We start from the raw sequence: 15,161 nt of genomic DNA on the forward strand, positions 1-15,161 counted from the left end.
GGTAGTATTTTTCAGGATTTTTATATCTTTCTGCAGAAAGTGATGTACCCTCATGTACTTTCTCAATAGCTGCATTTTAAATATCCTGTTTATATGCCCTGAAAAAAATGTGTCAGCCTAAAGTATATTTTTTAGTAAGATAAAGATACGCATTTCTTGTTTGGGAGGGAAAAATATGCATACATTGTGAAGCCAAGATATTCAAAGTATAAGCATTGGAGAACCAGATGATGCCTTATACTGAAGATTTGTTGTCTTCACTGCTTCGCTTTTATTTTAAAATCACCCCTAATCTCTCAAGTAGTTGCAATATATTCCAAAATGAGAAGCAAAATAGGTGTATATATAAATATATTTTTCCATCTAACAGACTAGAGATTATACAGACAAATAATTCTTAAAATAGCCTTGAGATTGCAATTATTTGCAGTGCAATCGTTTTATCTGTGTGAGATTATGTTATATAAATAGCAGAATCAGAAGTATCTTGGTCTTATATCAGAAGAATTTGAACCACTTATGCAAAAAGTATTATAATTTACTGAGGTTGTATGATATATTGGGGAGATGTAGATCAGGTTTTCTCGGCATATTCAGAATTATAGCTCAATATTAGCTTGTGATGTTCAGTCCCTCTTATTTCCCCTCCTTTTTTGTTCTTTAATTGAAATGTCTTGAAGCTTACGCTCTTGTTTTTTAATTTTTCTGTGGAAAAATGGCAGCAGAGCGCTTGGATGGGAATGGTGAGTGATAGAAATGTCAGCTCGAATAGCTGGAAGGTTAGGTAGTGCTGAAACTGGTCACTGTTCTGTACATCAACCAATGTTGATATTTTGGTACTGAATACAAATAACCTTTTAGGGTAGAATGTATACTTCGTATTTCTGTGACTCTTCACATTGGGCATCAAAACATATTTGCACTGGAGAGTAAACTTCCTTTACTGAAAGATTGGTAACTGAATCTCAGAAGGAACATTATTGCCCTTTGCAGTGTCTAATCGCAGGTGGAAGAGAAATCTCTTTGGAAAGTTGCTTTTTTGTCATTTTTGGCTTTGAACCAGTTTTACATTGATTCTACAAGCTTTTCCCATAGTCAGCAGATATAGCATGCTTCCTTTGTTAACCCATATTATAACTTGGAGTTCAAAACAGTTCAAAGTGATTTCAGCATGCTCCCTTCTCTTTGTCAGTTTTTTTTAATTGGGAAGGGGTAATCACTTACACAGAGGCAAGCGATGACAAACCACCTCAGAACATCTCTTGCCTTGAAAACTGTACTGGGTCGCCAGAAGTTAACTGTGATTTGATCGGGTGGGCGGGGAATAACTGAAATACTTTCTGTAGTTCCGATATGGAACCAAAACATATTAGGTTATATATTAGGCTTGTCTGTGGTGGTAAGTCCACTGTAAATTCTTACAGCAGTGGTTGGATGTTCTAGCTGGTGAAGGCTTCTAGAGAAACCATGTTTTCACAACATAAGTGATCTGGATCCTTCCATAGTTATGGATTTTAGCGCATTCTCATTATATTTTTGGGATTGTGGGTATAACTATGCTTCATTGCTGGTTTACTGAGTCTTCTATCACTCATTGCTTTTAATAGGATTCAGATCTTCGGAGTGCATTGTTATTGGAGCAAGCGGCACATTGTTTTATAAACATGAAAAGTCCTATGGTTAGAAAATTTGCGTTTCATATGATACTGGCTGGCCACCGGTATAGTAAAGCAGGACAGGTACGTTTTGATTGTTCCGGGGGTTGGGGTGGGTGTGGATCCAGAGTCTGTAATTTTCCATTTGGTTTGGTTGTCTGCCTGCTTGAGGCAGGGAGAACAATTATACCACTGACAACTCATTCACACAGTATGCTCAGTGGAGATGATTTGTATCTAGTTCTTTGCTGTATGCTTGCTGTATGCTACCAGTTTTGTATTTTTATAGCCACATCATCTTGTCCTTCCTTGATTATAATTATTTTTAATGTAAATGTTGAACATTTGATACACTTCAGCGGTGACATTTATTTTTGCAGGAATTTTCAGTACTTGAACACTGCCCTAGTTGTGGGAATGATATCCTTCATGCAATTTAGAAGGCAAGGATTAGAAAGCTCAATTGAACCAATTAGGGAAGGGAAAAATACTCCTAAAATAGCTTGACAGCTTGGGCTTACTTAGTGAAGTGGATCAGGACTAACGTGTATGGCTGCCTCAAGGAACAAATGAAATTGCATTCAGTGTTTTATAGCAAGGCCAGACAAACTCCAGTGGTAGGTTAAATCTACATCACAGTCTTAAGGTGATATGGAGTGTAATTTATTGCAGTATTATATCCGAAGTTTAAATTTTACTTTGGATAAAAATGGTTAACCATTATCGAAGTATAAGAAAGGGAACGTTGCAGCTCTTGAAGACTTAACAGGTTCACTAAAACACAGGTTTTTGTGGGATTGAGCCTACGTCACATGTGCTGGCATACTAAACGTATGCTTCAATGCATCTGTTTGTGCCTAACTTGCCACAGTACTCTTTCTTTGATCTTTTGCTGCAACAGATTAACAGCTCCTACTGTAATTATATAAATTTATGCCATATTCTAGTTTTAGCATACAAGAACAAACAATTACATTCACTGAAATAGCAATGAGCTCATATTGTAAACATTATTTAAAGCCTTAGAGCAATGCTGTCCCCCCCCAATGTTTAAAGCTGTTGTGGTGCTACTTTCTTCTAGTGTTCCTTCCCCCTCCCCTCAAGTCAGTAATTTCAGCTACTTCTTAAAAGCTGGGGGCCTGCCAGGAATACAGGAGTGAAGCAGCAGCATGGAAACCCTATTCCCAGATCTTCTCCTCCAAGATTTTCTAGCTCTCAGAAGTGATTAGCTGATTTCTTTCCCCTTCCTGCCACATCTTCCCAGTTGCTCTTAACATTCTACCCCTTCTGTAGCCCTCACCAGTATTTTTAGATTTTTTTTGTCTAGCTTTACAGTATCATATTATGCATAAAGTCCTCTGTGTAGGTAGAGGCCTCTAAGTTTTTTTTGGGTGGCTTTTGTTATCCACTCAGCCAGCCACTTTGCTATCAAGCAGTAATCTTACCACACAAGATCTTTCTATACTTTGCATTAGCATTTTACTCTGAAGCTTTAACTACAGTGGCATGTGGAATGATCTTTGATAGTGCGTTTGAATTTATTTTACAGAAGAAGCATGCTTTGCGATGTTACTGCCAAGCCATGCAAGTTTATAAAGGAAAGGGGTGGTCACTTGCAGAGGATCATATAAACTTCACTATTGGCCGCCAGTCTTTTACACTTCGACAACTTGAGAATGCTGTATCTGCTTTCAGGCATATTTTGATCAATGATAGCAAGCAAACCGCTGCTCAGCAAGGGGCGTTCCTCCGGGAATATCTTTATGTTTATAGGGTAAGTTGCCAGTTTATCCTCTCAAGACTCTTAGTGGCGAGCTAACTTTTTAACAAGCATTCTGTAATTAAGTATTTGAAGCCTTGCCTACATCGCATTAATGATAAATTGCCCTACCTTCATGAGTACAGTTAGAATTCTGCAGTATTGCTTGCAGCATTTGTTGAGGATGCTTATTCAGGTACAGCTCAAAATAACTTTGATGTCTGAAGGAAATCCAAATGGCACTTCAGTCCCATTAATTAACATGAAGCACAATCTGACAGGAAATTCTTTTCTGTAAGTACCATCCACTTCAGTAAAATGTGCACAGGAAAACTTCTAGTTGAATTGTGCCCCATGGGCAAAATCTGTGTGCCGTGCTTGTGGTACTGAAAAATCTGTTATGGGAAGTGGCCGACTCTTCTTGGCCGCAGCAAGAAGAATCACAGAGTTTATTTACTGGCAGCTGCTATTCTCCTCTCCGAGGCATAACTGCACTTGACTCCTCCCTGCTTGGCTCTCAAAGGCTAAAACATTCACTTAGCAGTGAGGACTAATATATAAGGAAGAGGAGAGGGAAGTGTTTTTTAGTGTTGTAAGCTACTATGAGGGCTTTATAGTAAAAAAAAAAAAAAAAAAAGGCAGGTTGCAAATGAAATAAAGTGATGGCTCTCCTGTTACCTCTCCCTTCCTTTAGCTCATGCCAGGGGGAGAATGTTGACTGAAAGTCTTTTTCTTTGAGTTTCAAGAAGGCTACAAATATGGTGAAACTCTAATTGTACCCTTCCATTCCCAAAGTTGTAGGCTCATAAGTGAATACACCCAAAGCTGCAGTTAGGATAACAAAATTACATTTATGTAATGAGGAATAGGCTCATCAATGCTGTGTGCCAATCTCTTTATATATTACCTTAACACATCTATGGTGTGTACTTCTCTGTGCATTTCTTTTTAAAAGAGTTTCTATAGTTCCTCCAAGTTCCTGCATCTCTGCTCTCTCTACTGCACGATCAGTGTTTCTGTCATTCAATTCCATTTCCAGTTCTGATTTGCCAAATATTTATCCTTAAGTTGTCTTTTCTTTTCTTCACTCCAGAATGTCAGTCAGCTGTCACCTGATGGACCATTACCGCAGCTTCCTTTACCCTACATTAATAGCTCTGCAACACGAGTTTTCTTTGGACATGACAGACGGCCAGCGGAAGGTGAACATGTATTCGGATTCTTTTTTTTTAAAACGATAACCAGTTCATTAGAATAGCATATAATAAATATAGTTTTGTGTTGGTCTAAGTGAATAAAACTGAACTGTATGATTCAGAACTTTTCCATTTCATCCAAGTAAACTTTTGCAAATCTAAAGCCTTGCTAATGGTCATGGCTTAAGGAAAGTAGAGTGTTGTCAGGAACGCCTTGATTGCTATGGTCAGCGTGGTTTTTAATGTGAGTTGCTTTAATGATGGCGGTGCTGACAGGAATTGAACAGAAAATTCTCAAGGAAATGGCATCTGGGTTTTTGCTGTACTACTGTTACTGTGTTATTTTATTTTTTTTGCACTTTATTTTCCACACAGAAGTACGGAGCCCCACCAACATCCCCCCATGCCATACAGCAGCTAGGGTTCAGTTGAATGCTGCCAAGAGAGTGACCCCCCCAAGACCCCCTACCAAGAGAGTGACCCCCCCTCCAGCTCTCCTGACTGTAAAGCTGATGAATGGCTGGCTTGAACAAACTGCCTTCATCAATAGATGCTTCAAGGAGTTTGCCAAACTCTTCTGTCCATCTCATTTTTTTTCAAAAATTCTATTTATTTATTTGGAAACGTTTTGTAAAACTGAGTATCTTCTTTTGCATACTTTATATTGTACCAGGAAGCTGAAACTTATTTAAGTAGACCTGATGAGTATAGACTGATAAGGTCATAACTGGAATGCTGATCCTCTTAGGCTGCAATCTTGTGCATACTTAGCAAGGTGTAAGGCCCGTTGAATATAGTGGAATTTTCTTCTCAGTAAGTAAGTTTTGTCTGTTATTGATTGGTCTTGAACAGTGGTTCCCCAAGTGGGCAGTACCACCCCCTGGGGGGCGGTGGGATTACCTAGGGGGGCACTAAGAGGCAGGGGGTGCTAGAGGTGGGCCCCTTCAACTGTGTTGTTCACTAATTTACAATCAATCAAGCTATGGCACCATGCTGGCAAATTTGGTAGAAACTATCAGAATTTTTTCCCCAGACTTTGAATAGCTGGTACCACTGGATCAAGTTTGTCATCAGTCCGGTTGAATAAATGTCAACTAAAAAGTTTTAATTTGATTTTGAATAGATGTGCAGTTAATTGTTACTGTTTTGAAATTTTATTCTTATTATCTTCTTTAGTGCCTATGCAAACCCCTATTTTGAATAATGTTTTTCATAGGGAAGGGGGCATTGGGGTTGAGTTTGTGGAACCAAGGGGGTGGTGGCCTGAAAAGTTTGGGAACCACTGGTCTAGAAGCAATCAGCACAAGAACTGTGGCCACATTTCCTGTGTGATATGAGGATGTCAGGCATCTGTTAACTTGTGAAAAGCTTTGGGATTGTGTATATTTGGAAGCATCCTTAGGCAATCTCTGCACCAACAATTTTTCATCCAGCCTGTAACTCTTGATTTTGCAAAGCGTGGGCACAACCAGCACTTCCTATTGTGAACTCTTTGCCTTTAATACGCAACATCTGGTTTTACTGTACATCATGTACTTCACTGAAAGGATGCAGATACTTGAGCATAATTTCCCTTTTTCTGCACTATTGTTCTACTCTTGTTCCTCAGTTATCAGAGGCACTTTTTGTAACAATTTTTACCATTGTATCTATACCTGCAATTCACCTACGCGCATTGCTAACTTTGCAAGCAGAATAATTAAATCTTGGCTGTTCTGCAGTCTTGGAAGCCAGCTACCTTTTGTTCTTTTTTAAGATCTCTCATTTGCTCCAGTACATTCCATAAATGTTTTATTGAATGCATGTGGATGTTCAAATGTGGAAGTGCAAATGCTTCTGTTAAGGCAAACAATTAAAGACACATGGATGCTGTTCTGGGCCCTCCAAAGTGTAGACATGAAATAAGCAAGGATATAGGAATTGAACCTGTTTCTATTTGGCATTCTGTGTAGTACTTAGGTGACTTTGTCTTTTTATATACTCACAACTAGGTGAAAAACAGGCAGCAACGCACATAAGCCTTGACCAAGAATATGACTCTGAATTTTCACAACAGTGGAAAGAACTTGAGGAGCAAGTTGTGGCTTCAGCTAACAAAAGCACTGTTTTGTCAAATTTCCAGCCGACACAGTATTGTCTGAACAGATACTCAGATAATTCTAGGTTTCCACTTGGTGTGGTCGAAGGTAAAATTTGAATAAACATTTGGAAAAGCAGTACAACTTGACATTGCTGAAATAAAGTTGCTGTATGGAATATAATTTCAGTTATAAATTTCAGTTATGAACGACTTGACTTTTTCTCACATCTTGTAAAAACAGTCTGACTGTAAATATATAACGACTTTTCTCTGTCATAGAACCAATAACTGTGGAAGTAGCTTTTAGAAATCCACTGAAAGTTCCACTTTTGTTAACTGACTTGTCACTACTTTGGAAGTTCCAACCAAAGGATTTCAGTTCAAACAATAATGGAGAAACAAAAGAACTAGTAAGTAATTAAAAATATCCTGTGTCAATATTTTGTATGGTGTCAGTGATAAATATTACTTTGTTCTTGCTGTTGAACAGTCAATCAGTTATGCCGTCATAATTTGATTTCCTTAATACTTATTATAGTTCACATGCCTTCAAGCTATATCCAGGTTTCATTTTTCAGGGATGACTAGCTTAAAAGTAAAGTACAGTGTTCTGAGAGATACTACTAGCAACAGTTTAGCGTTGGCAAACAGTGGTGTATTTAATGGAAATGTTTTTCAGGTTATTTTTTCTTTTTAGATGACATGTGGAAAAGATATGATTGGAGCTGAAGTAATATCAGAATTTTTGATTAACAGTGAAGAAACAAAAATGGTAAATAACATTAAATATATCCATATGATATGGCCAGATGTTAACTGTGAAAGTTAAATCCCCAAAGAGATCTTCAGCGCTTAAAAATTGCAATATAGTTTAGTACTTATTTTATGAGAAATAGTATTTTTGCAGCAAATTTGGGGATTACTCTATTAATTAATATGAGTGTTTTTTTTCTGCATTTAGGTAACCTTGTTTTATTCCATCTTGAACAAAAAGTTATATTCTTTAAAATTGTAAAAACAAGTCTTCAGACCCTGAATTAAAAAGAAATAATGGTAAAATGGTTGTTTGCACCATGTGCCACTTCAGACTTAATGTGAAGCCATGGTTTAATTAAACTAACCTAGTTAATTGTCTGAATACGGACCACCACAGTAATTATGGTTAGGGTTCATGAAACCAGGATATGAAGTTAGTCTTAATGATGATTTTGCAATATGAACAAACACAGCATCCTATCGTATTCCTGGCTAGTTTACTGTGAATCCTGTATGCCTGTACCACCTACAAAGTCTCCTGGCAAGAACAGCTGAAAAATACACTATATTTGCCTTCAGGTGGCTCTCTTTAGTGGGCTTCTTCCCCTTCCCTCATTTTTGTCTGCATGGCAATAGACTCCTCTGTCTATCTCCACCCTCTTAAAGACTTGGTAATGCAGCACACTCCTTCCATTTATAACAAGGGGAAAAAACAGTGATAGTAGAACACTAGTTATCTTAGTAGCCTGCAATGTGGCAAGGCTTTGTCCTCTGCTGGCCACCATGAAGCAGCCTGGGATATCATCTGGGTCTTTTCTGTGGAGGTGAGAGAAAGGTGTATAGTACTGAGGTTAGGAACTGGTTAGACATACAAACTGGTTAGTTATACAAACATAAGAAAAGCCATTCTCAATCAGACCAAGGCCCATCAAGTCCTGTAGTCTGTTCACACAGTGGCCAACCAGGTGCCTCTAGGAAGCCCACAAACAAGACAACTGCAGCAGCATTATCCTGCCTGTATCCCACAGCAGCTAATATAATATGCATGCTCCTCTGGTACTGGAGAAAATAGGCATGCATCATGACTAGCAGCCATGGATAGCTGCTAGTCATGATGCATGCCTATGAACATGTCTACTCTCCTCTTAAAGCCTTCCAAGTTGGCAGCCATCACCAAATCCTGGAACAGGGAGTTCCATAATTTAACTATGTGTTATGTGAAGAAATCCTTTTGTCTGTTTCAGCTTCAGCAGATGACCCCGCATTCTAATATTATGAGAGGGAGAACCATTACTTCACTGTATGTGGCTAAGACACATTCTTTTATATAGAAGAGCATTAAACTATGGTTTAATGTTGTGTCTGAACCAACCCTATGTGCTGAATATTGCCACTAATTTATTAAGCATCCTTGTAGAAATGAGATATCTATCTAAATAGATGTAATTTCAGGTATAAGCTTTTAATAACCGTAAATAGAGCTGTTTGCTATTGTATGACTAAAACGGTGAATAAATGTCAAATAAGTGATCTGTATACTAGCAACAACAAAAATTTAACATATCTCCACAGGCAAGACTAAAGCTCTTTCCCCATCAAACAGGGGAGCTACACATTCTGGGAGTCGTTTACAATCTTGGCACTATTCAGGGTACTACAGTGCTAGACGGAATAGACTCTTCGGTTGGATTGCAAGCAGGTAAGGTTGTGGTATGTTTACCACAACATAAACTGCAAATGCTGATAGCTGACAAACTGCAAATGCTATTGAATTTATTTTATTTATTTTTATTTTATTAAAACGTTTATATCCCATCTTTCCTCTTGTTTCAAGGCGGCATACAGTAATTAAAACATTTTAGCTAAAACCAAAGATAAAATAACAAATCCCTCCCTTCCCCTGAAAAGATGCCAGCATTGAACTCAGAAACAAACTGGCAGCCAATGAAAGTGGGAAACATGTTCTTGACAGCTAGCCCCTGACAGCAGTTGGGCCGCCACATTCTGGACCATTTGTAGTTGTCTTCAAGGGCTGCCCCACATAGAGCATGTTGCAGTAATCCAGTCATGAGGTTAGCATGGCCAGATCAGCTGAGTCTAGGTGATGAGAAAGTTGGCGAATCAGATGCAGATGATAGAAGGCACTCCAGGCCACTGTGCCAACCTGCTTTTCAAACAGCAAGGCAGGGTCCATGAGCACTCCCAAGCTGTTAACTTGCTCTACAGAAACCAGCTCCACTCCATCTAGGGCAAGTGGATTCAGACCCTCTAGATAGAATATCAACCTTCCAAACCATCATTACCTCTGGCCAGCTTGCTGGTTGTGCTTTTTCTGTTTTGGTTTTGGGAAGGTCATTGATTGTTAAAAAAACAAAAAAACAAAAACAAAGGTAAAGGTCCCCTGTGCAAGCACCGGGTCATTCCTGACCCATGGGGTGACGTCACATCCTGACATTTTCTAGGCAGACTTTGTTTACGGGGTGGTTTGCTAGTGCCTTCCCCAGTCCTCTTCCCTTTACCCCCAGCAAGCTGGGTACTCATTTTACCGACCTCGGAAGGATGGAAGGCTGAGTCAACCTTGAGCCGGCTACCTGAAACCAACTTCCGTTGGGATTAAACTGAAGTCGTGAGCAGAGCTTAGCAGTACTGCAGCTTACCACTCTGCTCCACGGGGCTCTTTCATTGATTATAGCATGGATTTATATTTATTTCACTGGTTTTCATGATGGTGCTATAATTGTAAGTAGTGGTTTAGTTCTATTTAGTTTGAAGCTACTTATTTGTTGCACTTCAGGATCCTGTGTATTTATTTTCAGGAAAATATATTCCTAATGGAACATCAGTTCGAGGCCGACAAGATTTGGAAATCCAAGGCCCTCGCCTAAATAATACAAAGGAAGAAAAAACATCTATTAAATATGGACCAGATCGACGTTTAGATCCCATTATTACAGAGGAAATGCCTTTGCTAGAGGTACAACTGATTCTTAACAATGATGTTAAAGATGGTACAGCTGCTTTTGAAATATATTAATTTTTTTTTCATTTCTATTTTTCTTATTTCTCGACTTCCTCAGTTTAAATGTAAAGTTGCTAGATTCTACTTGATCAAAAACTAGTTGGATTTAATCCCTGCATTAATGAAATAGATCTCAGGTGTAAACTAGCATAAGAGGCACCTTCCCCCCCCCCCAACACCATATAAAATATGCTACTAAAATGTGTATTTTTGCCAAGATTGGCTGAAAAGAAAGCTGTCTAAAACCAAGGAATAACAACTTAGTTTCCTATCATTTTCTGGGCACTTGTTTTTCACTATTACCATTTACTTCATTTTATTAAAAAGAGAAAGTAAAGCTAAAAATGTAGGAAGCCATATTTATCTGAACCTTAAGTTGAGGATTTTTATTCCTAAATATGGACAAATTAAGTGTGACTGTACTGCCTTTGTCAACTTTCACAGATTGTTATAACATATTAATATTTTTATCTTCAAACTCAGGTATTCTTTATTAATTTTCCAACTGGGCTTCTTTGTGGAGAAATCCGAAAGACTTATGTAGAGTTTATGAATGTAAGCAAGTGTCCTCTAACTGGACTGAAAGTTGTCTCTAAAAGACCAGAGTGTTTTACCTTTGGCGGCAGCAGTACCATTTTAACACCGCTAAGTCCATCAACATCTGAACACTGCAGTGCTTACAAGACTGTTGTGAAACATTCTACCTCTGTATGTTCACTGATGTCTTCCGCTTCCTCTGTGGACTTTGGGGCTGGAACAGGAAATCAGACGGAAGTGATAGATGTCCCATTTCCTGACTCTGTTCTCCTCCCTGGAGCTTCAGTACAGCTACCCATGTGGATACGTGGACCAGATGAAGAAGGCGTTCATGAAATACATTTTTTATTTTACTATGAAAGTATTAAAAAACACTCAAAAATGTGGTAAGTTTTTTTTTTAAGCTTCTTTTTTTGTATTTTTATGTTTTGAGCTAATTGGTTTGATGCCAACAGATCTGTAAGCAGAAAGAGCATGAGCAAGAGGAAACCTTTGTGAAGAAAGGGGTACGTACCACCAAGGGGGTTTGGTGAGGAGCAGGAATTGGCTTACTCTTGTACAAGTTATGGAACTGAGCATGGGGTAGGATGGTGGTTGTCTCTGAATGTTTTTCTGTGTGTTTTTAATGTTCAGATAGCCAGTAGAAGTCATTGTAAAGGAGCATGCACTCATGCACGGTTGCGAGGAAGAATGACCACACATTTTATTAGGTTTATGTTTGTAGGCATTTATGTGCTGGTAACTGCACAATGCATCAAACATAGAGCCAGCTGGCACAAGCTGTGAGTGATTCTGAAGCCCCACCTGACACTTGAGTTTACTCAGGTGTGTGTCTCTTGTGCAACTAGACCTTGAGTTGATGAATTTAGGCATATTTTAGTCTGAAATGCTGCTTATTTCTTGTGCTATTACTGGTCCAGAGATGGAGCTGTATTTTAAAACATGCATTCTGTATAAGAATTTTGGGCAAAAGCTATAGCTTCCCATATTTTGTTTTTATAATTTGTTTCTTGTCTTTGGGGAGTATGATGAGGCCTAATGCATAAATGAATTAATGGAGTGTACTTCATTTTAATGTTGGTATCCTTAATTGTTAGTGACCATTTATTTTTGTTTTTATAAATGGGACCACTTGTATGAGAGTAGCTGCTGAATTGCACATGAAGGAAATCTGGTACATAGAGTGCAATTGTTTTCTCTTTGTAGTCACAGGGTATTGAGACACACGGCAGTTATTTGTACCAGCCGGTCACTGACTGTTCGAGCTACTGCGTATCGAAGTAATGCTCTTGAGGATGAAAAAGGTGAAGGTGACAATATGCTAGTGTTTGTGGATGTGGAAAATATCAATACTGTAAGTCCGCTCAGACCTGGGGTAACATTACTTGTAGTTTCTTTTTAATCAGTTTTTTTACATTGCAACAAATGCCTGCATGATTTTTAGAGTTATGTATAGAGCTAAGTTCGAAGTCACTTGAGCTAAATTTTATTCAAGGCAAATGAAATTCGATTTGAGGAGGTCTCAGTGTAAAGTAGTTCCAGGATAATTCTTGGCCCCAGCCTTCTCAACTTTTACTTGTGTGACAATGATGTATGCGATAAAATAACTCTTAGGCCCAAATTGTGCGTTGATGGACACAGGGACTTACAGCCAGGCGGTGCCTGCAAGGTCCCCGTTAGAATTCAACTCTGAAGTGGCACAGGGGCCCAGTTCAGATTTGGATCTCAGTGTGGAGCAACGTGCCCCGTTGAGGGAGGGAGTGCACAGGCAGCTCTGCCGTGGGTCCATTTTGGATCAGAAAAAACTGTGGGGTGAAAGCTGAAGACCCTGCTCTCCCCCCACCAATAGTCCCAATCCTAATCTGGTCTCTACAGAGCTTGAGAATTGAATTCTCACCAGGGGACTCTCAGCTGTTGTCCTTCTGCAAGATCCCATGGCAATCACTTGTTATGCATCAGAATTATAGATTTCTCAACACAGCCCATCTAGAGTTATTTAAATTCAAAGATTGGAGCCATGAACCAAAAACCTGAGGAAAGCTCCAGGTTTGCAAAAAAATCTGAAATTTTAAAAATACATAAATACCCAGGGTAACCCCCCCCAATAATAAATGTAGCACCTCTGTCTTTAAGAAAAAAATGCCCTCTGAGATCTCAGTGGAAATTGAAGTGATTACTATGCAGCCACAACAGTATTGCTAGCCCCCAGACCTTGGTTTCTGTCAGTTGAAGGCTACAGGGAAGGCCCTTTCCAGAGCCTTCCAGTCCATGCCTTCTCCCCTGCCTGCTGACCTTGAAGTAGGAATGCTACCATTCAATTTGTGCAACTCATCCAAGTGTGTTAGTGGCTGCTGGACAACTTGATGCCCCACAATTTGCCCAGTGTCAGCCTCCAAACAACTTGCATGACTTGGTCAGGCCTGGTACTGGCCACCACACAACTTACCTGAGTGATTTGTTACCACACAAATTTTGCAACCTGGCCAGACTTTTCCCAGGGAGAGACTGCCAGGGAGAGGGAAGGAGGAATAAGCTAAGAGTGGTTGTTGTAGTTAGAAGGTCAGACTAGGGTCTGGGAGAACCAGGTTCAAAGCACTTCTCTATCATGGAAACTGCTGGGTGACCTTGGGACTAATCACACCCTCTCAGCCTAATCTACCTCACAGGGTTGTTGTGAGGCTAAAATAGAAGAAAGGAGAATAATGTAAGCTGCTTTGGGTCCACTTGGGGAGAAAGGTGGGGTATAAATGAAGTAAAGAAATGTGATAAAAGTAGATAAAAGAAAAGTTGTTTTGTACATGGAAAGAGAAGGAAACAGGGAAAGGGGGAGAGGGTATGGGGGCTGTCAGGAGGAGAAAAAAGAGGAAATAGTATGAAGAAGGGGGAAGTGAAGTGACCCCCTGGAAGAACCTTGTGGTTCTTTGCTTGTTATATCTGACTCCAGCATAGGCCATAGATTATATGATCACGAAGACCACAAAACAGAGCTAAGGACAGACATGGGGGATTTTCTTACAACCTTGAATGAAGTCCCGGGTTTGCAAAAAAATCTGAAATCTAAAATAAAATGCATCTAGGGAGTTAAAGCTTCTCCAAATAAGAGGAACACCACTTATAGCTATAAGAATGCTTACTGAGCTCTCACAACAATATTGCCAAGCCTTCTAAGCCTAGGTTTCAGTAAAGCAAAGTTGGGAGGGGTGAGCTTGGGCGTGCTAAGAAAGGGGGGGGCTGTGGCTCAGTGGTAGAGCATCTGCTTGGCATGCAGAAGGTCCCAGGTTCAATCCCTGGCATCTCCAGTTAAAGGGACTAGGCAAGTAGGTGATGTGAAAGACCTCTGCGGGAGACCCTGGAGAGCCGCTGCCAGTCTGAGTAGACAATACTGACTTTGATGGACCAAGGGTCTGATTCAGTATAAGGCAGTTTCAGGTGCTCATGTGTTCTCTTTCCTCCCTGTAATGTCCCTTGATGGAGGGGAATTCAGCAAACCCAGCAGCCACCACACAGCTTTTGCAGCCTGGCCAAACTTTTCCAAGGGAGAGGTGTTGCAGGAAGGTAAGGAGGGGAAAGCTGAAGACTGGGATGAAGGCAAATAAATGTAGGTTGACTTGTGAGTGGAAAGGCTTGGAGGAAGCAAGGAAAGGGGAGAGGCTATGTAGGGCTCCTGGGGGAGGGAAAGAGCAGTTAGTGGGGGAAAAGGAAAATGCACCCTGAAGTCCTAGTGATTCTGACACTTGTCACATCTAGTTCCGGCCTTAATATGCTTTGGGAATGCAAACTGCTCTGAACATCGTCTACAGTAGTATAAATTTAACATACACATGAAGTTGTCTTATACTGAGTTAGTCCCTTGGTTTTTCAAGGTCAGTATTGTGCACTCTAACTTTTAACACCTCTCAAGGCCCTCAGGTAGAGGTCTTTCACAACACCAACTACCTGATCCTGATTCCTGGAGATGCCAGGAGTTGAACCTGGCACCCTCTGCAGTCGGAGGAGTGGGAAATCAAACCTGGTTCTCCAGATTAGAGTCCACCATTCTTAACCACTACACCATACTGGCTCTTATGGTTCAGATGTTCTCTTTCCTTAGTAATGAGGGAAGTTTCTAAGTGAAAAACCTACCCCTTTCTTAGCATAATCCTGGGAATAAAATAATGTT

General features: G+C 39.8%; 1 protein-coding gene across 7 annotated transcripts in view; it reads left to right on the forward strand.

Annotated features, from left to right (window-relative positions):
* The window catches only part of TRAPPC8 (trafficking protein particle complex subunit 8), a 70,607-nt gene that overhangs the window by 38,161 nt on the left and 17,285 nt on the right, over nucleotides 1-15,161 (forward strand). For 4 of the 7 annotated variants that reach the window (XM_056854168.1, XM_056854174.1, XM_056854171.1 and 1 more), the window contains 10 exons: nucleotides 1,608-1,739; nucleotides 3,205-3,429; nucleotides 4,508-4,616; nucleotides 6,602-6,796; nucleotides 6,970-7,100; nucleotides 7,388-7,462; nucleotides 9,019-9,145; nucleotides 10,263-10,420; nucleotides 10,949-11,388; nucleotides 12,209-12,356. In XM_056854168.1, the coding sequence (XP_056710146.1) occupies nucleotides 1,608-1,739; nucleotides 3,205-3,429; nucleotides 4,508-4,616; nucleotides 6,602-6,796; nucleotides 6,970-7,100; nucleotides 7,388-7,462; nucleotides 9,019-9,145; nucleotides 10,263-10,420; nucleotides 10,949-11,388; nucleotides 12,209-12,356 (1,740 nt within the window). Of the gene's footprint in view, nucleotides 1-722; nucleotides 744-1,607; nucleotides 1,740-3,204; nucleotides 3,430-4,507; nucleotides 4,617-6,601; nucleotides 6,797-6,969; nucleotides 7,101-7,387; nucleotides 7,463-9,018; nucleotides 9,146-10,262; nucleotides 10,421-10,948; nucleotides 11,389-12,208; nucleotides 12,357-15,161 lie in introns of all 7 variants that reach the window. The other 3 variants (XM_056854167.1, XM_056854169.1, XM_056854170.1) reach the window with 1 other exon arrangement.

The sequence above is a fragment of the Euleptes europaea genome, chromosome 8 (genome assembly GCF_029931775.1).
Source record: "Euleptes europaea isolate rEulEur1 chromosome 8, rEulEur1.hap1, whole genome shotgun sequence".
NCBI classification, from domain to species: domain Eukaryota; kingdom Metazoa; phylum Chordata; class Lepidosauria; order Squamata; family Sphaerodactylidae; genus Euleptes; species Euleptes europaea.